General features: G+C 41.3%; 1 protein-coding gene across 1 annotated transcript; it reads left to right on the top strand.

Moving 5' to 3' along the window:
• The first annotated feature begins 272 nt into the window (after window positions 1-272).
• On the top strand, window positions 273-23,033 carry abcb7 (ATP-binding cassette, sub-family B (MDR/TAP), member 7). Its single transcript, XM_035649204.2, has 16 exons — window positions 273-438; window positions 1,657-1,740; window positions 1,828-1,905; window positions 3,228-3,347; window positions 5,757-5,889; window positions 7,566-7,834; window positions 8,522-8,610; window positions 10,333-10,420; window positions 12,846-13,020; window positions 13,397-13,554; window positions 15,747-15,910; window positions 16,067-16,196; window positions 16,618-16,789; window positions 18,442-18,545; window positions 20,069-20,176; window positions 21,570-23,033. Exons 1-16 carry the CDS (start codon window positions 289-291, stop codon window positions 21,786-21,788), a joined length of 2,241 nt encoding a protein of 746 aa, XP_035505097.1. The 5' UTR covers window positions 273-288; the 3' UTR covers window positions 21,789-23,033.
• The last annotated feature ends 2,227 nt before the right edge of the window (window positions 23,034-25,260 follow it).

Here is a 25,260-nt window from a genome sequence, read left to right as displayed (position 1 = left end):
ACAACGTGTTCTGCCGTTAGCCTCGACTGGCCCGTGTTTTTAAAGTGAACGTATCCGGCTCGCGCCACCGCCGCTGCCCGTCAGGACCACATTCACAAACCTTCACCCCCTCCGCCACGTCGTGTCGAAACCAACAGAAGCGCCGATTTCCGCCGAAGAGTCGAGTCGAGGAGCCGCTAAGGGGCTGCTAGCCTGCTAGCCTGCTAGCTTAGAAAGTGACAGTCAGTCGACGACGACCGGATGTGACGTACCCGGCGCGTCGACGAGCCGCCTTCCTCCTTCGTCAACATGGCGCCGATGTTGGCACCGCTGAAATGCGGCTTCCACTTCCAGAGACGAAAATTGGCGCTCGTCCTTCGACAGACGAGCTCATATCACATTTGGAATAGAAGCCGCTGCGTGAACGGCGCCGACCACAAACGGCAGAGTACCTGCGCGGTGAGTCGAGGGCCGCGGGGAGGCGGTTGGCCCCGGAGAGGCCGAGGTGTCACCGGGCAAGGACAGAGAGGGGGGAGCGCTTCGAACTTTCAGCGAAGTTAGCTCACATGGTGGTTTGGTTGTCAACACTCGTTGGTTGGCCGGCCGGCGTGGCCGAGGTCATGCCAACATATGGCGGCGGTGAACGAGAGTCATTTCCCGGGCTGTGATGTGAATGCGTCGTCGGTGGGAACATTGGTTCGGTGTCTTCTAACACCAGGGTTTACAGTGTTCGGGCGGCGTCATGCCAGTGCTCCGAGTCACGTGCTGTCGACGGGAGTCAGTCAACGTTAGATAAGAATGTGTGTGTGTACACACACGTTACTGCTGACGTAATGGTCGCCACGTGGTCCCAGTCTGTTATTGATTGTTTGACAAATGCCCTGTTCAACAAACACTCACTTCCGTTGTATGTGTACTATCTAACCAGCCCAGCTCGTGAAGAGCAAACTGGTCAGAGTTTCCATGACGAGATGATTTACACTCAAGGCCTTTTTTTTAAGGTTGAGGTATCAAGAAGTGTGTAAGATCAGATGAGATGAATTCCATCGATCCCACACAGGGGACATTTACTTGTTACAGCAGCCAAAAAGGTCAAAAAGAGGTAGACAAAAGGACAGGCAATAAATACAGTAAAATACAAACAATAGTAGAGCATAGAAAAAACCGAGGCATGTAGATGATATGTACACGTATGGGAGGAAAAAGGCACAGGATGAGTACAGTTATATTGAGGTGAATAGAAGGTGCAAGTTTTGTCCACTGAGGGTCACTGCATTATTAGTTTGGACAACTTTTTAAACTGACAATGGCGTTTATTTAATGTAGAGAAAAGGTACCCCAACTAAAATGTATGATTTTGTCAAAGCTGGATCAGTTGAGTTGATTGACAGAAAAGTATTGAAAAAACTACTGCTATTTTGATAATTGATTCATTGTTTCAATATTTTTTAAGCTAAAGTAGTGCAGATATATATACATATATATATATATATATATATATATATATATATATATATATATATTAACTATTTTGTGATTCCAGCCTTTTGAAAGGCTCTTCTACTTTTCTGTGCCATTTCGTATTTATTTGATCCTTTTGTGGACCATCTGTCTGTGTTCCTGAATGTTAAAATCACAATAGAAACTTCACTTAAATGAGTATCTTGTGTGTTTCAGTTGAGTTCCCCTCCATACGTACGAACAGCGACATGGGGTACACACAGGAACGAAAACAGTCGTCGGATTTTGGAGGCAGCAAAAGTAAGTATTTGTGGAAAATATGTTGTGAATCGTAGTCATCTCATATGAAAATCCAACCTAGAATAAAAATGTATGTTGTTTCCACAGCATTTACAGGTGACAGACAAACGGACATGTTGGCACGGAAGTGCGGGAGGAAATTTAAGTGCCGATCCAAAAAATGTGGTGAGTACAGTACTTTATTTTATGGTGTTAGTTATTGAAACTATTTGTGATTTTTGCATATGCATGCTCAATAAAGAGCACATCATGAATAGAAAATAATGCAGTGAACTCAGTCTGTTCATATTCAGTATTGATCCATCTAAGAATGTAAAAAATGTTGTCAAATGGCATTTTCAATATACCAAAGCTAAAAGTGATGTCTTTTCCAGCCTTGCAGTTGGGGTGCCGATGGAATTGTATAAGCTTTCTAAGGCTGATAAATGGACAGTGTACAGTATATATTGACAAAATCTAATAAAGACATTGCAAAGGTTTAAAATGTATCATAATTTTTCCCTTTCTATCTAGACAAAAATATTCCTTACCCAAGCTCTGTGACTGCAGTCATGACTGTCTCATGACAGAAGTTTGTGAAAACTTTCATTTACCAACAAATCGTTCAACTATGGTTTTTGATTAGATTAGCCTGTTTACACATTATAAGTTTATGTAAAACTTTTATTCAGAAAAACTAAATTTTGCCCTACAATCTACACCCAAAAACCCATAATGACAAAGTAAAGAGTAGAAACTGGAATCTCTTATTCACAGTCCTTAAAATATGAAAAATGTAACTCAGAAAGCTGCAGACTTGAACAATTTTTTCATAAACAAACAATCTATCAATTGGTCTTTTGCACATATTGTTCATAAACTTTCAGCAATCCATTCAACTGCTAATGTTTATCTTCTCTTTGAAGTGACATATAGCTTGCTTGTATTTGGTTAAAGGCAGGTGTTGGGCACAGTTTTACAGTAATTTAATTGCAGACGCTGCCATATAGCAGTACTGTAACATGGTGCCTCCATATTGTGCGGATTAGAGGACTTACTGCATATTCGTTGGCCTGCGGAGAATCCCTGTGGCAGGTGGGTGGTAGAGTGTGGGTAAACAGCCATGTTGGCACCGGTGGGCTCTCAACCTCAGCTGAGATGACAGCCCAGGTGTCTCCCAGGCCCTGTAGTGTCAGGCTGAATACCCAGGTCCACCTGGAGTCTGCTGTTGTAGCTTCTCCTAGATCTCCGAAGGGAATTCCATTGACATTTGATGTTCCATGTATCTGCCCAGCCAGCCATCTATAGGTCATCGTAATTGTCACTTTGAATTCAAAATGCAAGTTAGTTGCGGTACTTGGTTAAAATAATAATTTTTAGTAATGCTCACAAAAATAAACATTACAGTAAGTACCCATATGATCAGTACTTTACAGGACATGCTAGTTTATCAAACCCGGAGCACTGTCATCTAAGGTCAGGCTTTTCTTTTGTTTTCTTCTCCACAGCTGAAGGAGGTGAATTCACCCAAGATCCTATCTGCAATGCTGTCTTACGTGTGGCCAAAGGACAGACCAGACCTGCGAGCCCGTGTTGTCATTTCTCTGGGCCTGCTCGCTGGAACAAAGGTAAGGTTATCTTCAGTGACACGGGTATTAAAAAGAGGTTCTTTCCTGTTTTATTTCTTTGTTCGTCTTTGTTGTATGGAGCTAATTCAACCTCAAGCGGTAACCAGTGTTATTTATGCATACCCCAAAACTCAATATACATTTCTTAAGCCACTTAACATTAAAGATACAGTCCCTGTTTCATATTAATCCCTTTGTTTAACACTGAGTTTTACTTCCATTTTATGCTTTGTTGATTTCTTCCACTCTAAAAAAACTTGTTGCTTTGGCTAAAATTCTCCTCTTTCATCAAAATGCACCTTAATGTAAATACGGTCAAATAGAGAATATTTAAATGGTAAAAAAAAATCGAAGACAAGAGAAGAACAGTGAATACTCTATCTCATAACATGATCATAGCACTGATTTAAAGTGATTAAAAAATATTAACAAAAACAGATGGAGAAACCACGACCCCCTCCAGTTATAATTGCCTGTATTGTTATTTAAGACACAAAACAGATATTACTCAGATATGTGTTTAGGGGGGGGATAGTTTCCAAATGATTGTTATAGTTTGTTTTAGGTTAAATTTGCTTTGTATTGGCCCAGATGGACATATTCTTTATAGAAGTTAAGATTACTTTTCTTTTGCAAACATGCTCGATTGATGAGTTTTTTTTTCTTTTTAGAAAAAACTGAGACTCATTACCCAGGAACAGGACTTTTCTTTTTCTTTTTCTTGAAATTCCTTAAATGCACTTGTCGATTATCTTGAAGATTTCCTGTAGTCATGGTGTTGTGTTAAATGTAAGACTTCAAACCAAAAGTACTGGTGCATTTAGACGATATATTTGTAATTGAACATACATCCTTGCTTAATCAAATGACTTCTCAGCTCTGATGTCTTGTCTCAGCAACATGGGTGATCACCATGATTACATTATAAATAACCTGTGTTAAATACATGGTGAATTTAAAACAGATAGCTGTATTAACTGCCACCATCAATCAGTGGATGATGTATCTCCTCAACCTTTGTTGATGGTCTCTAATTTACACCCTGGAAAACAATCACACATTCTCAGCTCCTAAATAAACATGTCCTGCTGCCCCCAGCATGGCTCCCTCTAGTGTATGCTGAGGAGGAGGGAACACACACGGGGAAACCAATCTTCTACTATTTTCCTGCTTGGCTGGGTTTAGACTCGATATCTCCAGTTTGCCTGTTTGAACTGAAGCCACCAGCAGTGTGGATGCAATTTTTAAATCAGCTGAATAATTATGTGGTTACACTGCACCACCTGTCTGCACTCCACGTTATCAGTGACATTTTGATTTAAAATTACTGATTATGTAGAGGCTCTTATTTTTGTTACCCTCCTCGAATGGCGCCTTCTCCATCTGTGTCATGCTATATGCTTAAGCTAATTATTGATAGCCCGTAGCCTCTTCTCCATTACTTGACACAATATCTCTACTATGAGATGACATGTCTCTGTGTACAGATAGACACGGTGTCTATTTAATCTGCGGTGTTGGCTGTGTTAATGGATTAAAAGAGCACAACCAACCTTATCATGTGTTGGTGGTAAAATTGAGGACATGTTTTTTTTTGTTGTTTTTTTTACAATGTTCTGTTGTCTTGGTAGCAGAGTGGCAGAAATTGTTTTTAATTTTCTTGAGGGGCTCAAAAGACTTCTTTTGTTTGTCAATTGTATAATACACGTGTATAAAGCTAGATCCCTGGAGATGTAACCTTTGCAGTATGAATGGTACCATTATTAGTTTTTTTTTTTTATACAGTCCGAGGAGGGTTGACCTGTATTCAACGAATAAGTTTTTATATATAATTATTGTAACTATTATTTTGTCTGAATTATATGATGCAGGTCGATTTGACAGGGCTAATGGAACAAACAGTACAAAAAAAGAAGAAGAAAATAGGAGAAAAAAGCCCTCCCATGTGTTCGGGGGTTGAGAGGTTCAAATGAAATGGGTTTCAAATAAAAATGCTTTGGTGCGCTGCTGTGTTCTCTGGCTGTCCTAATGCACTGCGGACCGCCTATCCTGAGTCACACAGCTGTCCCTGTGCTTTTAATTAGCCCTAATAACCATTTCAGCTCCATTAGCAGGAAGCACCAGCAGAGCCAGTCGAGAAGAATACACACTCACACGGCATACCATACGTGAGTTTAGGCAGTGAATCTAATATTACCTATTCATGTGCATCCAGGTATATGTATGTATGAATGAATGGATGTAGAGCATGTGAGCACATACATGGATAATGTAAAGAGACACTACAGAGGACCAGTGGCGAGTAAATGGCACTGGACTATATTGAGCGTATGTCTATCTAATGGGCTGTTTGAAACTATTTGCCCTCTCCTTTTTTTCTCCTCCCTCCCTCCCTCCCCGCCTTTCCAGCTCACCAATGTGATGGTGCCCTTCATGTTTAAGTATGCAGTGGACGAGCTTAACCAGATGTCGGGACACATGCTGAACCTGAATGACGCGCCAAGCACTGTGGCTACCATGGCAACGGCCGTGCTGATTGGCTGTGAGTCCCAGACTTGTATTGCACTGGCAGGTGCCGCGCTCATCAGAGGGGACTGCGGGACTGCCTGTTATCTACAGGATGACCTTTCCCAACACATTCATATCAATGCCGCTCCGCAACCTCTGCCTCCCCCTCTTATTATTTACATTATGTGCTCTGCTCTGTCCATGTTCACTTCTATTAATCCATTTGGCCCTCTCCTGAATGCTGACGACTTTTCAGTGTGATACCTGTGTGCTCCCAAGGCAAACAGAGCTGGATACATTTTGAAAGCAGTGGGGAAGAAATTGCTAATATCCTTTTGAAAGTGGTTTTATATATATTTTTTCAGAGCTACACAGAGGCCAGGGATATTTCTTTAACTTCATCTCCTAAGAGTGACTCCGTTTCATGGCCGAGATGTAGCGTGAATTTGAATTTTCTTCCTGATGAAAGGATTTTCTTTCAACTTGGAGCTGCTGATGAAAAGCAAAAAAAAAAAAAGATATTGTGAACCTGACACCCCCCCCTGCAAGTCACTCTGGCCTTGCGTGAGATCAGCTTGGATACAATGTACACTTTGCCCTGTTACCACTTATTTTAATGAGCCCATTTAGGTCTTGCACACTAATGCTGTTTGTTGAATAATTGGAGCACATGAACAGGACTCCAGATAGGAGGAACTCAGATGACGAGAAAGAATGAAGGAGATGCTTTTAAAGAAAGGAATTGTGATTTTTTTTTAAATTATTATTATTTGCGACATTCAGGGCCTGGATTATGACCATGTGGTGACGAGGGTAATTTGGATGAAAAAGTTGTATAGTGCTCTTCCTACCTTGTCAAATATGTACACATTGTTCATTACATGAGCATTTCTATTTAACACCACATTACAGCCCTATGAAGAGCAGCAAACAGAGCGATTATTAACCTGACTTCTGGTCTCAGCAGAAAAGTCGTGTGTTGACACAGCTCAGGGAAATCACCACAGGAGGGCCGTGTGTCATTTAAACACATACTAAAATTAATTTCTGACAGCCATGCAAGCCATCTACTTGTAGAACAGTTTGAAAAATGAAAGTAATCAAATAACAGTTATTTCTTGGATTAGATTAGACTGGTGATTTTATTGAACTGAAACTCTCATCCTTAAGAAAAAAGGCCATGGTGCTTGCATCCAGCCTCGTCATTGCAGTTCAGCCAGAGAAAGTTTAGACTAGTGGTGAAATTAAGAATATTCATTGATAACTCATTGTCACATCTTTTCTCTTGTTAAATCCTCCTCCCCCTCTCACAATGTTTGCTAAAACATGTGGTCTGCGCTCTGCCACACGCACGCACGCACAGACAGACAGATAGACAACATCCTGCTCTGTAATTACAGAGGCTTGGCGAGGTTGCTGCTGTAGCATTGCAGGGTTTGCAGACCAGAGATGATGTGGGAAAACTGGCCACGCCACCTCATAATATTTACTTTAGAGCAGGTGACAATCCTCAACCCTCAATAAACTGTTACAGTTCATGTTGCAGGAGGGGAAAGGTATGGGTCAGATTCTTATCTTGCTCCTCCATAACAGTTCTGATGGTTCGGGATGGGGATACATTTTCACTAGCTAGCACCCAGCCCCACTATTTGAGCCTCCCTGCTTTTCACAGCTGCTGTGCTAAACTCCCCATCTCCTCTGCTATCCCAGATGGCTTGTCGCGGTCTTGTGCTGCCCTCTTCAACGAGGTGAGGAACACTGTGTTCGGCAAGGTGGCCCAGAGCTCCATCCGACGCATCGCCAAGAACGTCTTCCTCCACTTGCACAATCTGGACCTGGGTTTCCATCTCAGCCGCCAGACAGGAGCGCTGTCCAAGGCCATCGACCGCGGCACACGAGGCATCTCCTTCATCCTCAGTGCGATCGTCTTCAATCTAGGACCCACAGTCTTTGAGATGGGCCTCGTCAGTGCCATCTTGGTGAGTTGTAGTGTGAAATTGACACGCAGATGTTGGTAGTCATTTGCTCCTGCCATGAAGTTATTGTAGGATACTACCAGAAACACTGCCGACAATTTCCTGGCTCTTATTTCATGTTGCTGGTCACCGCTCCGGTCCTTAATGTTGGCACAGGACGGTCCATCACCTTGACACTCTTCAGAGCGGATAATACGGAAATTAATTTTGGGGAAATTGTCTCATTTACATTCTAAATGGAATATGAATCCCCATGAACTTTTGGTGGCAACACAGATCCCATTAGTGTCAATGATGAATCCCAAAGCTTTGTAGCAGCTTAATGTCCTCCTGCAGAGTATGCCCTAAACAGATGCCCCCCTCCTTGGCCAGCACTGAAAGAAGGGCTCATCTATAGCTTCCTGCTATTATTCCACTCTGGACCATAATGTCAGCTTGCCTGTAATGAGGGCAGACTCCATTGCCCAAATAGCTAAAGCATTAGCACGATTACCTCTTGTAGTTTCCCCTCCATTTGTAACACTCAATTTCATAGTGGAATGATCAAAAACAGTGCGCTCTCTGAATACGTTATGACGCCAGTGTTGGAGCTTGATGGCCTGATGTGGCTGCTCATATTTCTATCACGAAGCCGTTGAGTCTCACCTTGTAAAATATCCTTTGCCTTAACTGTGCTTTTCTCTTCTGCAGTATTACCAGTGTGGTGGACAGTTTGCTGCAGTGGCCTTGGGCACCTTAACATCATACACTCTTTTCACCATTCTCGTCACTCAGTGGAGGTAACAAGGATGTTTGTGCTTTTTCTGTAACTGCCTGTAATTCCATTGGTTGTTTTACTGCTTGTGTTTGTAAAGTTCAGCTGCAGATATATTCTTAGTTAAGGTTCTCAGAATTAGATTAGAATTCTGAAACCTTCCATGACATCCTACGTTCTTTATGAGCAGATTTGTTCTTAAATAGAGTGAATAGTCCAGACTTGTCGTAGGAGTCTCATAAATTAGTTTTTCACTAATGGATCTTTGTTTTTCATCATGTCGAAGCAATTTTAGATATATTAATTAAATTAAATATATAAAATGCAAAATACATTTTGAAATAACATCTCATTATGTGGACATTCTGAATTATAATACCACTCTGAATGTATTTATTTTAAACGTTGTTGTGCAATGACCAGGGGAGCGCACGTCTCAGTTGGCAGTTGTGAAGGCCAGGTGGATGTGCCTAACACAGCTGGTAGTAAGCTGCTCTGCACGCCAGAGAATGTCACATTATTTTAGCATGCTGTGTATTGTATGGTATTGCAACGAACAAAGGTGTACTGATCCAGCACCAACAGAAAACATGCCTGTGCAACATCGCCTCTTATGTTTTCATCATTATCAGTGACTCAGACTTGACCTTGATCTCCTTGCAGCCATTTTCGTATTAAAGCATTTTATCTTTATTTCATTAACAATGCGACTCACAGGTGACACAGAATTAACAGCTTTTAGTCCGTCACTTGACTCTTGCTGACACTGCAATGATATACATTCATTTCTGGTTCTCTGAAAGCAGAACTTCAATCTCGGATCTTGTGAAGTTCTTTTTACTCTTCGATGCGGTTTTCATGAATGAATTCTTCCTGACATGGGGCAGGAAGCGAAGCCTTATACAGTATTATTGGGGAGTTAATTATGCTAATTTGTTATCCTTGTACACCTTAGCTCAAATACGCACATGTGGCATTCATCATGTTTACATGGGTCATTTACACACTTTTCTGAAAATGGAAATGTTTGATGAATCCGATGAGGCAAGTTCTTACGAACAAATGTAAGAGAAATTTAAGATAAGAATGCAAAACTGTTATTGAATATGGCCCAACATTGTGTTCCCTAGAAAAAAGGGATGCCAGGTTTTAGGTAACTTGGTTCTGGAGGACATTCACAAGGTTGTACTGCCTGTCAAGCGTCTAAACTAATCAACACGCTTTGAATTGCCTAACCATGATACAGAAAAAAATATCCACTGACCTGTTGAGAGACCGCCAAGCAGGTCCTGACCAAACACTTTAAAAAATGGTTGTGGTAGATATGATGGCCAAGGTGGTTGAAAGTGAGATTGCTGAAGGCACAAAAAGCGGTCACAGGGTCTTCCTACAAATAATTCCTCACCATGACAGAAATGATGAGCTTCCTTCCACCCAGCAGTGCCCTTTTCAGATATGTTAGAATTAATAAGTATTATACCTTTAACTACTGTAACCATCTCCTCTGTGAACACTGAAGTACTTTATTCCCTGAACAAATCACTCTTTCTGAAATGTATCATATTATTAATTCTATGAAAACCTCCACGATTCTTTCAACCGTTCAAATCTCAAAACTTCAGTTGGGTCAAATACACACGTCCCTCGACTGTAAGGTGACTTGCTCCAGACTACTTAGATTCACTCCACGCTTCTGGTACGTACTTGTGAAGGTGCTTACTTCATGTGCATGTGTGTCTGTACGCAGGACTCGTTTCCGGATAGAGATGAACAAAGCAGACAATGAAGCAGGCAATGCAGCTATCGACTCTCTTCTCAACTATGAGACTGTAAAGGTGAGATCCAACCCTCCACACACAAACACACACTGTTCACCCTCTTTTCAGCTCCTCCTCATCACCACCTCTCCTCCCTTCATCAAACCTTCCCTTTTACCTCCTTTTTTCTATTCATTGTGGGCAGGCACATAAATGTGAACAAATATTTACTTAATAATATTTCACTGGCTTGATAGACTTTTAATCAAAGAAAAGCTGTCCCTGTCTCTGTTTTCCTTTTTCTCTGACCACCACACACTGTGTCAAAGCAAGGACAAGCTGAATTTGAAATGTCTCTGAGTGAGAGGAGTGACAATCATGGCTGAAAGGGTAGAAAAGTCACTGCCCTTGGTTCCCTCAGAAGTGGTCATTGTATTCCACCTAGTTATTATAGAGCAGCAGTCTCTCACCACTGTGATTCCACACGTACAGGTTTGATAATATGGTCATGGAACCTTTTGTCATGTAGTGATTGATTTACTGAGATATATATATACATATATATATATGTGTATATATATATACATATATATATATGTGTATATATATATGTGTATATATATATATATATATATATATATATATATGTGTGTGTATATATATATATATATATATATATATATATATATACATGTGTGTGTGTGTATATATATATATATATATATATATATGTGTGTATATATATATATATATATATATGTGTGTGTATATTCTGCTTCCATTTTGTTTGAACGGTAGTGAAAAGGCAAAGTTAGTAACGTGTCGCTCCTCCGGCACACATGCGTGTATACTAGGTTAATTATTTACTTTCACATAAGACAAAGAAAAGCATTCAATTATCACAATCGAGAAGAGGGAAATAGGTAAAAGCTGAGATTTTTGCTTGAAAAAAATTATTATTATTTATACAGTTGCTGATTTGTTTTCTGTTGCTCATTTACTTGGCTCATATTTCTCCTCATGTTTTTTTCTTTGCTTTCAAAGTGTCTATAAAACAATGAGGCATTTATTACCGGACGACTCAGGACTATTACAGTATATACTATACAGTGACACAAAATGTGTCTCAATTGTGCATTTGACCTGAGTGTCTTCCTCCGGAGATGTCGGCTGAGGGTTACTGTAGGTGTAGGGTGAGGTTATCTCTCACAGACACCCGTTGTGATGTGGCGTGAATGAACATTGCTCAACACATTTCACTTTGCTTGATACTGTAATCCTAAATCCTAAATCTTATTTCCTGTTTTCAAGTCTCTTTCTAGGTAACCTCATCGTTCACTGCTACACCTAAATCATAATCAGCATCCAGTTTCAGCTGCTTTGTGTACTGATCCAGATACATTTTGGTACCCATGTTGTTTTCTTTGGCTGTATTATTGTGCTTCCCGTTTTTCTTAACGTTTTTGTTCTTTGTTATTTTGTGTCATCTGTGTCAATGCGGCCAGATTTAGCATCACTCTGAGCTGTGAGTGTGCATATGTAATTAGATCTCCGCCCACTCAGAAATCCGTTCCACTTCCACAAAGGGCTGGATGAGAACCTGAACACGGTGCCTTGCGCTGCTTCGGTTTGTCCTCCATGTGCTGCCTTTCTTTCCTTCTCTCTCCGGTTCCCTGCATTTCCCTCTATGCAAATCAGTTGTAAGGCGGTTGCAGCACAGCACCACTGCCGTTAGCTAGAGAAGCAAATCGCCCACTTAACGAGCAGAGAAACAATAGTGCAAACTAAACAAACAGCAATATTAGGTAATTGGCAGCAGAGCTGAGGAGGGTCATTGTTATGATTATGCTGTGGTTTTATGGGCCGAATATAACAGATGTGCTTGTGGCTGATTCATGAGGCTTCTTCTCGTTAAATGATAGCTGTATGTCTTAATCAAAATGAGTGTGTGGCGTGACGCTTAAGATAGCTATCTGTGCTATGTTGGCGGGTGTCTGTGTGTAAGCTGCTACTGGTCTAATTATTCCTGTTTAATTTTCAAGTGTTGTTGAGGGTTTTTCTTACAATCATGACTGCCTAATATTTTCTAAACGTTTCTTTTGCCACAAGCACTATCCTCTGCCAAAGCTTCAGATCTGCAGCCTGCTTAGTAATGCAGACTCTGGATTTTGTTCCATCGCCCTCCACGTCCTTTGAGATCAGTGGGGAGTAGATGAAGATACAGAGAAATGAAAAAGTGCTTTGGAAGCCAACTGAGACCCAGACTACACCCAGAGGGGTCACTGAGAACAAATGCGGCCTTGAGGCAGGCTGTGCTTAAGTGTCCATCTGCCTGACACCCCTCTCCATGCTTCCTTAACCTTTAACCCTAACTGTATTTTGTGTCTCTCCCTCTTTCTCTCTCAACTTACACTTTCTCTCCTTTTGTAAATCCTTCTCCGGTCTCCGCGCCCTGTGCTCCCTCCTCTCCTCCCTCTCTTCATGTTTCTCATCTCTGCTGCAGTACTTCAACAATGAGAAGTATGAAGCTGAAAGATACGATGAATTCCTGAAGATTTATGAGTCATCCTCTTTAAAAACCACATCCACGCTCGCCATGCTCAACTTTGGTCAGAGTGTCATCTTCAGTGTTGGCCTGACTACCATCATGCTGCTGGCCAGCAAGGGCATTGCAGCAGGTGAGTGGCTTTGGAGTATTTAAGAGTTTTTAAAAATGATCCCATCCCTGTAATACATACTGTATCACCCGACCTGAATTTACCTCTTTGTGCCTATGATCTGTGTCTCAAGGACAATGGGGGGAAAAGTGCATTTGGAAGACAGAAAGAAACACACCTCACAACAATCATGAAAAAGTGGCATGAATAGGAAATAAAATAGCCTTGAAGCAGAAATTGAAATCACTGGGGGTGGAGATGGATTCAGTCCATAAAATGCTTTGTCTGCTTTAATAACTTCAAAGATTAAAATGGTTTGAGACTTTAGATCATGTATCCAAAGGTAGATGGATGACACAATAGAGTGTCTCTGTAAGTTGTTCTGTTGCTGTCATAGGTACGATGACCGTGGGAGACCTGGTGATGGTGAACGGTCTGCTCTTCCAGCTCTCCCTCCCTCTCAACTTCCTGGGCACAGTGTACAGAGAGACCAGACAGGCCCTAATAGACATGAACACTCTTTTCACACTGCTCAGCATCGACACCAGGATCAAGGTACCTTCTTCACCTGACATGCTCCGATCCACAATGACGCTGTGATTTGCAAAGTTTTTTCCTTTTCTTTTTTTTCTCCTTATCTAACAAAATAGAACAGTGGAGATGAACTTATATATAAAAAAACGTACAAGGTCTTTAATTGCACAAGTGGTTCAAGATTTTAACACCAGCCTGAGCTATTCCTCTGGATGCTTGTCATGTGCTGAGAAAAATGATAGGTTGTTGTCAAACCTAGTAGTTACGTGCTTGATTTGACTCAGGTGCTTCCTCATCGATTTCCACTTGACCTGACTTGCAGCATCAGTGTGATCTATATAGGGATATGGTGGATATACAGATTGCTGTGGAGCTGTGATGGGCAATTTTCTTGTTATTTATTCTGAGCATTTATTTGATCAGAAGCCATTTTAATTTTCAATGCGTTTATGGAGCGTACAGTTTTTTTTGTCATTAATCTGAGTGAGGTTTTTCCATGTAACTAAACAAAAGCATGTTTGAGTTGTGTAGTTTAGTTTTCCACCCGATTGTGATCTTCTAGGATGGAACAGCCCCACTGTAGTGATATTTTCAAAGGTTTATTGTTTTAGTTCTGCCTGTGATTTTGGTGCAGAGGATCTGCTCAGTCAGTGAGAGCTCCTCTAAACACTGAGTAAATGAGCACTGTCATGATGAGGAAGGAAGAGCTAAACCGTTCAAATTGTTTTGTTTTGTTTTGTGATGATTTTGTTACTTCTTAGGTTTTTGCTTTTTGTCTGCAATGCATGTTTTTTTGTAGAGTCCACTCCCTGCAATGTTGCTTTCTTCAACACCTCCTTTACGTCTTCCAGTGCCAACTGGGGTTGCATCCAAAGATTGTTTTCTATATTGATTAATCTGTTATTTTCTTCATTTAATCCATTAATCACTGTGTCTATGAATTACCCAATGTAATTTCCCTGCGCCCAAGGTGACAACAACTTACTTGCTTTATACACCCAACAGTCCAGGATCCACAAATATTCAGTTTGCTCCCATATATGACAAAGAAAACATAAATTCTTTCATTTTTAAAATGCTGAAACCAACAAATATATGTTAAATTAATCAAACAAATGATTCTTAAAATGAAATAGTTGAACTAATCTAGTAATTGACCAAGCTCCAGTCACAACTCCTTGGTATTATTAGTGTTAAATAAACTCTGAAGTTTAAAGTCATATTCAAACATATAAAAAACCAGCTCATCCTCTTTAACCATTAACATTTGCCAAAACAGTTCAAACATGTGAGCCTGGTGTTTCTAGCAATTGTTTTTGTGAGACATGTCATTTCATATTTTTTTCTTGTGTCAGAAGAACACACACACACACACACACACACACACACACACACACACACACACACACACACACACACACACAAACACGCCCACACAAATGTGCACCTGCTGCTTAACAATATAAATGCTGCTCCCGTCTCCTGTCTGGATTCACAGAAGGAGAAATTAGTCCATCCAGTTTGTTTTTCTGTATTTATTTTTCATCAGTAATGCTCCTCTCCTTTGTGATTCTCTGTGGAATGGCACAGCTCAGCAGGCCATTACCGTCTGAATGTTGCTTTATTTTATTTTTTTATTTTTTATTTTTTATTTTTTATTTTTTGTAGCCCACATTGGCCTATTATGTAGCTGTAAAACAATTTTTAAAATTATTTTGGCTTTTTTTTCATGGCGGCGGGGGGGTGTCCATCATCTGTCCATACTAATCGACTGTGAGTTATTTGTATTAATTGGCTGAGGAGGATAGTGTGTGATTATTTTTGCTATTAGGTAGCATAGAAATGGAGCGGAGCATGTTTTTACTCTGAGGGTAGGGACATGCTTTAATTCGCTGCTGACCTTGACTGCATCTCTGCGCTGTGGCTCAGCTCAGTATGTTCCGAAAGTTTTCACGCCTATTGATACTGCAGTCACTGTGAAGGGCAGCGAGTGAAGGTTCAAATGGTGGTTTGACACGACCTCTTGTTTGAATTTGATGTGAATGCCTCGACTGTATGCAGTCAGTGTCGGCTTCTGTGCTCCACTATTATCCGTCTTTACAAGGTGTTGAGTAACGTTGCATCATGCTGGGCCCCCTCTGCCTGTGGCTACTCTGTATCCATCTCCTCTGTTTCTGTTTCAACTGATTTAACCCTCTCATGGTTTGCTATAGGAGAAAGATCTCGCCCCGGCTTTAGCCGTCTCACCACAGGAGGCCACCATCCGATTTGAGGACGTGTATTTTGAATACCTGGAGGGCCAAAAAGTCTTAAATGGAGTGTCCTTTGAGGTGCCTGCTGGGAAGAAGGTGGCCATAGTCGGTGGCAGCGGTTGTGGGTGGGTCAGCTTTCACAGAAATACTCTGAGTGTTAACCTTTAGCCAGGAGTGTGCCATGTCATTTGTAGGTGCAGTCGATCATATCATCAGTAGACTGTGGGTGTGCAGCTCACAGACAGATTGGTGCTGACGATTGATTCCACGTCTGGTTGCAGGAAGAGCACCATTGTGCGCCTCTTGTTCCGCTTCTTTGAGCCTCAGCGGGGGAACATCTACGTAGCAGGGCAGAATATCCGAGACGTCGGCCTCGACAGCCTGAGGAAGTCTTTGGGGGTCGTACCACAGGTCTGAGACACGCCAACACAATAAAATAACCCAAAAACAATTTATTCTTATCAGTACCACCTACAATGTAATTTTTTTTTTACATTTTTTACAATTTTTCACCACAAATTAAAAGTACATTTCAGAGCTATTCTGATAATTACATAGTAGAAAGGGGCAGCATAGAAGAATGTAGCATTAATAGTTAACAGTAGCATTAGAAATAAGCTGAATTCCATTAAGATTTCACTGCAGTGAGCTCAGAGGCTGATCTGAACAGATGGTACATGAACAGTATTTCTGTCATTTGCGTTCTGTCTCTTCCTCCCTCCTGCCCTGGTCTTAGTGACTGCAGTCCTCTGTTTCTGTCTCTGCTGCAATATAAAAACATTCTCTGAAGCCTCATTCTTTCTTTTTCTCCATCTAATTATGTTGTTGTCAGGATGCCGTTCTGTTCCACAACACCATCTTCTACAACCTGCAGTATGGGAACATCAACGCTACACCAGAGGAGGTGTACCAAGTGGCACGTCTAGCAGGCATCCATAATGCTATCCTCAGGATGCCCCATGGCTATAACACCCAGGTTGGGGAGCGGGGCCTCAAGCTGTCAGGTTCGCTGCACCATTTTGACTGCTGTGAAAATATGGTCTCTCAACACAACAGTTGATCTAGTTGTGTGTTTTGTGTATTTCCCTGGATGGTGTCAAAGCTGAGGGCGGGGGGGGAACCCAACCATTGTCTTAATAACTAGCGGGAGGAGCTGGATATGATAACATTTTGATTATTTGTTATAATTTTCATTATAGATTAGCAATTTTTTTTAAACTATCAACTGATTAATAAATGGTTCTTTAAAGCATCAACAATCCAAAAGCAAACTGGTAACATAAAGAAAAACAATTAAAAGCCACCACCAGAGAAGTTTTTATATTTGAATAATCCTTTTATGCAATAGTTGCTGATTTATTTATTTTTTTCTTTGAGGTTGCTTTATTTAGAAATTATGAAGATTTTTTAAATTTTTTATAAAATGGACTGTTTAAACAGAATGTCATTACATTATTGATCTTTTTATTGACTCCCTGACTATCTTGTGAAAGCAGAAATAGTCCAACCCAGAATACCCTCACTTTAGTCTTGATCGTAAGGTATTTTAATAATTGTTTATGCCAGTTTTTCTCTGATAAACAACTGAAGGCCGACTTCACGCGCTTGGTTATTTGCATGAAGGTACTAGTAGAAATGAAACGGTGATCAATGGCCTAAATTTTTCACTCACCATCTTGAATGTCGTCTTTCTGCTGCCCAGGATATATATTGACAAAGGTAGTTTACAGGATTCCTCCTGTGAGAGAGGACTAATAAACACAGAGACTGCCAGATGCTACCTTGTAGGAGTATAGTTTTCACAGCTCTAAATTCTTTTCAATTCCTGCATAAAAATTATATTTTAAATGGGTTTTAAAACTTTGATCATGAGCTGTCGTCTTTAAAAAATAGGTAATGATTAAAAATCCATCTAATGATCAAATGTGACATTCTTCATGACATTAAGTCATGATGGGACTTTGGGGGGTAATCTCTGATGGCACCTTCATTTTTTTATCCTTTTCTTCTGTGTAGTGTAGGAACTTGGCATGTTGCCTCACTTGATATGCAGCAACACTACACTGTGTTGTATTTGGCTCCTTGCATCACTCTGCAACTCATTTAGTCCAGGTACACACAAAGTGTGTGTGTGAGCACTTTCACAGAACATTCAAGACGCAATTACCGGCAGCGCAGATTTCTTTATGCGCAGTGACTGAGTGAACGGACAAAATAAAGACATGACTAACTTCTTTATAATTTCACTGCTGCTGTACGTGACAGCTGCCAGTGAGTTTGTTAGAGGGGGGTGGGGCTGTTCAGGGAGGTGGGCAGTCTGGGCTGTTAGTGACTCCCAACTTCCTTCATTGCTGTTCTCCACTGGCAGCAATATTCATATGTGCCGAACGCTGCTTACTTTCAAGAGGCCACACACAGCTCATATGCAATAAAGGCCAAGTCAGACCCAGTGGGAGAATTCTTTGCATCCTGCTGAGTTTTCTTCACAGCCAAGTTAAAGTCTGATGCCTGTAGTATTACTGTTGTCTTGAGTGTTGGCACTTCGTATTTACTGAATTGAAGTGCCAGAAACCTGCTGTATCGTCTCATCTTTCCAATGTTTCGTCTTTCCCGCCTGGTTTGCTTTTATTGACGACGTCTGTCGCTGTTGTTTCAGGGGGGGAGAAGCAACGTGTTGCCATTGCCCGCGCCATACTGAAGAATCCACCCATTCTCCTATATGACGAAGCAACCTCCTCCCTCGACTCTATAACAGAAGAGGTGGGCCTGACGGTGCATGAACAAACACACACTGACAGACAAAGACACACGCACATAACGTACCCATATAATCCCATTCTCAGAATCAGCTTTATTGGCCAGGTTTGTGTAAACAAACAAGGAATTTGACTCGGTTAAACTTTGCTCTCAAAGTACAACACTCACTTAACATATAAAGAATAAAAACAAAAAGGACAGTAAGAAATATAAAAAATACTGTTAAGTATACAGTATAACAATGCAATAGAATATACAAATTTACAAAAAAATATACAATAACAATTGAAGAGAGGGAAGGAATGGTACAATATCAGTATAGTCTGAGATTTAAGATTTAAATATAAATGTAAATATAGTGCAAGGCAGTTCAGTGTAATGGCAATATATTAATAACAATATTGTAATTGTAAGATTGAAATATACATGCTGGTAGTTGAGCAGGTAGTTGAGCAGAACAGTGTTGATTGACTTTGTTCAGTGTGTGGGTGGGGCCTATTTCTGAGCGTTCAACAGAGTGACTGCTTGGGGAAAGAAGCTGTCTTTGTGTCGGCGGGTTTTGGCGAACAGTGCCCTGTATCGCCTACCAGAGGGAAGGAGGTTGAACAGTTTGTGACCAGAATGTGAGGGGTCTGCAGAGATTTTTGCTGCCCTTTTCCTGACCCTGGACCGGTACAGGTTCTGGATGGAGGGGAGGTCAGCTCCAATGATCATCTCTGCAGCCCTTGTTGTCCGTTGCAGTCTGGCCCTGTCTCATTTTGGTGGCTGAGCCATACTGCACGTATAGGTTGACACCTTAACTGTGACTGCATACACATTTATCAGAACAAATACCCACTCATTTGCCTGCTGTAGGTTTTTACAATAAGTCAGCTCACTCCTGCGCCACATACCTGCTGTGGCATACCCCACCCCCCCCCCCCCCCCCCCTCCTCCACACACACACACACACACACCTCTCTACCCACATGTTCTCCTCTGCCACCTGCCACTGTTTTCTCCTACTTAATCTCCGGCTCAGCTTAAACTACACAGTCTTTGTAAATGTTACATTTAATGAGAAAGTTCAGCATGTCCTCGCTGAACTTGGAGAAACAGAGCGGGGCAGTAGACGTGGCTGTTAATTGAGATTTTCTGTGGCTTCTCATCACAAGTGGGTTTTTTAAATTATTATATGTAAACACTGGAAAGAAAAACATATGAAGGTAGATGTTGCTGAGCAACATTGTGTTGACTTAGCCGCTTCTTCAAATCAAAGTTTGAGAGTACATTTCATATATATATATATATATATATATATATATATATATATATAATCCAGGCACTTTTTTAGATTGTTATTATAATTTTTTGTTTGTTTGTTTGCAGACCAACATCATTGCAAACCAGGAGAACGATTTTCCTTTGGACTAGGGGAGAATAGATAGATAGATAGATAGATAGATAGATAGATAGATGGATACTTTATTCATCCCAAGCTGGGAAAATCTTATTAACAGAGTAATAATTTGTCTTTTGTCTTCCAGAACATCCTTACTTCAATGAAGGGGATGGTGAAGGACAGGACTACAATGTTTATTGCTCACAGGCTTTCCACAATCGTAGACGCAGACGAGATTATAGTGCTCAATGAGGTAAGAACTCATCCACTTATTTTTTTACCTGATCTTGCACCTTTTCCTCATTAACATTTCCAGTTGTTATGTCAATTTCATAAAAGCAAATTACAGCAAGTTTCAGAGTTTCCTGTTAAAAACATGCACTGTGTTAATTGCCAGTCCAATTAGACGATTTTGCATTGAAGGGAGAGATGACAGTCTGAACTCTGCTTGACCCTCCGCACACTGGATGTGCCAGCAACAAGTAGCCTGTTTTTCGCCACTCGTTTATTTTCAGTTACCTTTCCGTAACGTACGTGATAAAAACGTGCTTTGTTTAGCTTTTCTCATTAGCTTCAACAACAACAGGGCACTGTTAGTTGGAGTGAATGTTTTATTTTCTCCATAAGGGCTCATTAAAGCAGTCAGACTCTACTGGCTGTCTGGTCAGATGGCGTGTCTTGTTTGTCTCGGTGACTAATAATGTATGGGCCAGCTTCCCAGACGCTGATGAGGCATTATCCAGGACTTAACATGTCTTTCATTGGAGTTCGCTATTTAAATGGTTCTTCTATGCAGTTTAAAGGCAGATGTGTTTAAATCAGGTTAGAGGTGTCATGGAGACGAAGACAGTTTTTTTTTTATGTGGAAACAATGAATCTCTTTGGTGCATTGGCACTGTATTGTGTATCTCACAAATCTTTAAGTGAAGAGGAAAATGCTGCAGCATGTAAAGGACTTGTAGACGCTGTAAAGCACAAAAAGAGATGGAGAGAAGTCAGTTATTATCTGGAAATCAGAAGTTAATATGAAATGTAACAGGAGTGAAGTGATATTTTCCATCCGGCGTTTGAGTCAGAGAGGATAAAATGAGAAGAGGTTCCTTGAACTGCGGCGAGTGAGCATGTTTTGTTCCATGTTCCCAGAGTCAGATGGCAGGGATCAGAGGGTTGTGGTGAGGAGGCATGTTTGTGTGTGATGTCGCCATGGCGTTTGCTGGTGTCACCAGCAGAGGACTGCCTGGGGTGCTCATTAAAATAACGAGCGGAAGCAGTCACGTGCCTGTCTTGGGTGCACTAAAGATGATGCCAACACCTCTGCATGCTCATGGGAGGTGGGGGAAGAGGGTGCCTTCATTTGTGTTCCACTGTGTGGGAGGGATGTGTGTTTGTTGCGTGTGGATGCGCGCGTGTGTCTGCGTGGCTGGGTTTTTTGCGAGAGAAATGCAACAGTTGTTGGGGAGGCGGCAGGGATTCTAGGTGGGGGGGGCGACGACTCCGCAGAGAATGTGGTCACTGTTGTGTGGTCATGGAGAGATGCTAACTATAGGACTCTGTGTTAATTTTCACTTCACATGCTCAGCCATTTTTTCTGCTAAATTATGTTTCTTCTTTTTCCTCAATTCTCTTAACCCTCTATTCTCTGCCAGGGTAAAGTGGCAGAGCGGGGCGACCACCGCACCCTCCTCGGCACCCCGGGCAGCTTGTACGCAGACCTGTGGAACACCCAGAACAACAAAATCCTGAACAATAGCAAGGGCTCGCCCGAGCCATCGGCTGAGCGCCTGTCCCAGAAGGAGGAGGAGAGGAAAAAATTGCAGGAGGAGATTCTCAACAGTGTGAAGGGCTGTGGGAACTGCTCCTGTTGAGAGAATCTGCCACCGCCATGTCTCCTCATCCCTCACAGATGGCCTATGCTGGAATCCCTGGTCTGTGCAGTGTTGTCGGTGGGGTTGGTGGGGGCTACGTCCCCCTCTACCCACTCCCCACTTCCAACTCCAGCCAAGCCTCCACCCATGTGACTGTCCCTCCTCCCCCTCATGTGAATACAGACCACTGCTCGCCAAAGTTAAGGAGGAGGAGCAGAACAGGGAGCAAGTGTGTTTAGCACTGGCTGGTGTCCAGAGATTGAGCTTTTATGCCAGTTGCCTCAGCTGAATCCAAGCATAAGAGACCTTGTATATCACATACATGTGTGTTAGACATCTGTTAGTCAACATGCCCCCCCACCCCCACCCTCTATTAGTGACATCAGGTTTATTGACATCATCCATTGCACTGGAAACAGATGAGAATACACATAATGACTTACATATGCCTTGATGTTGACACCACCTTTGTATTAATTACATTTTTAAATTATTTTCAAAATAAATTAAACATATAATTAGCTTTTTATATCGCGAATGTGTACATAGTGAAATGCGTTCTGCAAATAGGCCAGAATGCAGAATTGCAAAGATTGTTTGAATAACACTATTTCATAAAACTGATGCTTCTGGGGGATTTAGTCATAAATGAACATAGCGGGTGAAATTGTTCTAAAAATATCAAATTTGGCAGATAATCAAGTCTTTTAGACAAATGACAACATAATATGGATGTTTACATGCACGACAGCTCTCCGGTGAATTAATAATATGTCTCAGTCACATTCATGTAAATATAACACTGAGAATAACAAGTGGTAACTTATAAATCATGAATGGTTTTCACCACATTGGAGCCACATTAAGAGTCGAAAGCCTCCTCTGGGAACATTCCACAGACATATCACTTTGCCTCGGCTGAGGGGCCTCCTCTAAAGTAAAGTTGTGTTTGAGATTTTAACAGTGCTAAGACAGCTTTTTGGATTGTATGATCGGAATACAAAGGCTTCCTCTTGAAGGTTTAGTGTTAATATTTAAAAACTGAAAATACATGTCTGTCCTCATTTTCTGAGGGTTGTTTTGGGGATATGCACATTTTGTTAGGAACCATGTGTTGATATTTTATCTATCGATGAGAAATCATTAGTTGGGTGTACACACTGTAATAAGCCTGTGTCATAGTGTTATTCTGACTATATGAGTACGGTGCAGACACTTAAATAAATGTTGGCTTTTGACTAAATAGCAAGGTTTCCAGATGGTGTCACTGTGATCAGGGTTAGGCGATATGACAATATAAAATACCATATGATGCGTCTTAGACATGATTACCATGTTAAGAGCATTTTTCAGGTTGAAAATTAATGGAATAATCACTGCCTGTCAAAAAAAGAAAATTGTCAAGTCTTTGCTTCCTGCTGACGTCGGCAATACATTCGTCAAATTTAAAGATGAGCGAGTGTTGAAAAAAAGATAGAGATAGATTACTTGATTTGTTTCCATTCAGACAATTTTTAATTCATTAAATCATAACTTGTTTCCCTTGATTAATGTTCAAAGGAAAATTGGGTTGAAATCAAATCTGTGTAACGAATGAGAGTAATCCAAGACATTGTTTTAGATTAAGTAGGGAACAGATTACTGCTCTGTCTTCCACTGGATTATGATTTATCATAAAGTAGCTGAAGTGTTACGTCCATGAACACAGCAAAGATCCTCACACACTCGTTGTGTTCGTTGTCTTGTGGACAGAGACAGTGGATCCTCCTCTGGGACCAGATACATTAGACCACACTCTCTGTGAGGGCTTTTTCAGGCAGGATTATAATTGAAACCGACAACGACAAAAACATTGACATAACGTGACAGAACCAGACCCTGGTGCGCCGCCTAGTGAAGTTTCCACCAGCTCCTGAGGAAGTCACACATCATAGATGAAAGTAGACTTTGATAGGGCCCTGCTCAAAAGGAGACCAACTGGATGATTACTGGATGGACGGCTCTCCTTTCATGCGTCAGATGTCCGGGCGGATGAGGTGATGTTAATGGCATCTTTCTAATCTAACCTAGGAAGAGGTTATGAGACTATTCATTAGCGACTTCCAACAATGTTCAGCTGCTGCCCCTAACAGGTTACTCGCCAATTATTTAGAGGACATACTTCACTATGATGTGCCTGGCTTCAGTGAGAGAGCCTCAGATATTACAAAGAGCTGAATTTATTTATTTATGTTTTGGTTTTGCTTCTCCTTCTTTACTAAGGCGAAGCTTTTTGTGTGAGAGTTTGATTTGGTCAAGGACATAACACTGTCAAGTACTGAAGTTAATGAGTAATCTGCGATGGACCTACACAAGGCAGTGTGTTTGCTTCATGGCTATTTTATGCTATATATGGTGTTGTTTTTTTTAAAGGAATCAAAAGCTGTTGTTTGGTGGTCCTTAATTGTTCTGCATGTGATTAGAGCTGTAGTGAGCTGTTTGTCTGCACGTCTTCAGGAGGTAATAATGAAGCCATCCCTCTGTTTACCATGCAGCATTCTGCAGGCGCAAAGTAAGACGGGCACATGAAGGCCTCTTTTAACATCCTTAATATGGACCTAAGCAGGAGTCGGCCCCTAATGTGAAACAAGAGTGAGCTGTTTTAGTCTTCTCGCTGCAACCTCTCTTTCTGTTTGTACGTGGCCATGTCCTGCATGGTGACGGATATAATATGTTCAACCTCCAAACAAGAGCTGCATCTCCAGTCCCATGATAACTCTCACTGTTGTGCAGCACACAGGTGATAAGAGAGGTTCAGCCTCTGTGGCCTGACACTGAAGTCGGCCGCACTCCTTTTCATCATGATAACATGCAGAGTAGACTGAGACTCAGGGCGATCCCTCTGCACCAGACAATCAGCTCACTCCCATTCCACTGCAATGGCGCTAGTATGTGGCCAAGGGCGTCTACGCCTTGATAAATATGCATTGATGCCTCAGAGAAGATGTAGTTATTTCCACCGTTTTGTGTAGGAGTGTAAATTTATATACATTATCCCTCTGTACTATATCAATGCTCCTGGTCAAAATGAGAATGAATATTCACATATGCGTGCATTTATGCACACATGGCTGATCTTTCTAAAGTCAATAAACAGGAATGGTTGGTATTGCCATCTCTGCACTTAATGCATTGTGCTGCAGAAGATGCAACCACTGAGCAGAGCCTGGACGAGGCTGGACGAGACAGGCTACACGTTTTTTGTGAAAACTCGCTACACATACTAAACTTATGAATCTCTTATGGATTTAAATGTGTTTTATTGTCATAGGTTGTGCACAATTTGCTGCAAGGGTCCACTGCCATCCGGGAAAACCTTTGACATGATGGTGCGTACTGCCAGTGTTCAGGTACGTGTTCATACGTGTCATAGCATCTGCAAAAAGGCCCAGGACCCAAGGTTTTGCACTCTGTGATGCTCTGGGCAATGTTC

This window comes from Scophthalmus maximus, chromosome 9 (genome assembly GCF_022379125.1).
Source record: "Scophthalmus maximus strain ysfricsl-2021 chromosome 9, ASM2237912v1, whole genome shotgun sequence".
NCBI classification, from domain to species: domain Eukaryota; kingdom Metazoa; phylum Chordata; class Actinopteri; order Pleuronectiformes; family Scophthalmidae; genus Scophthalmus; species Scophthalmus maximus.
The sequence above is the reverse complement of the archived record's forward strand: the minus strand, read 5'-3'. Positions and strand labels throughout refer to the sequence as shown.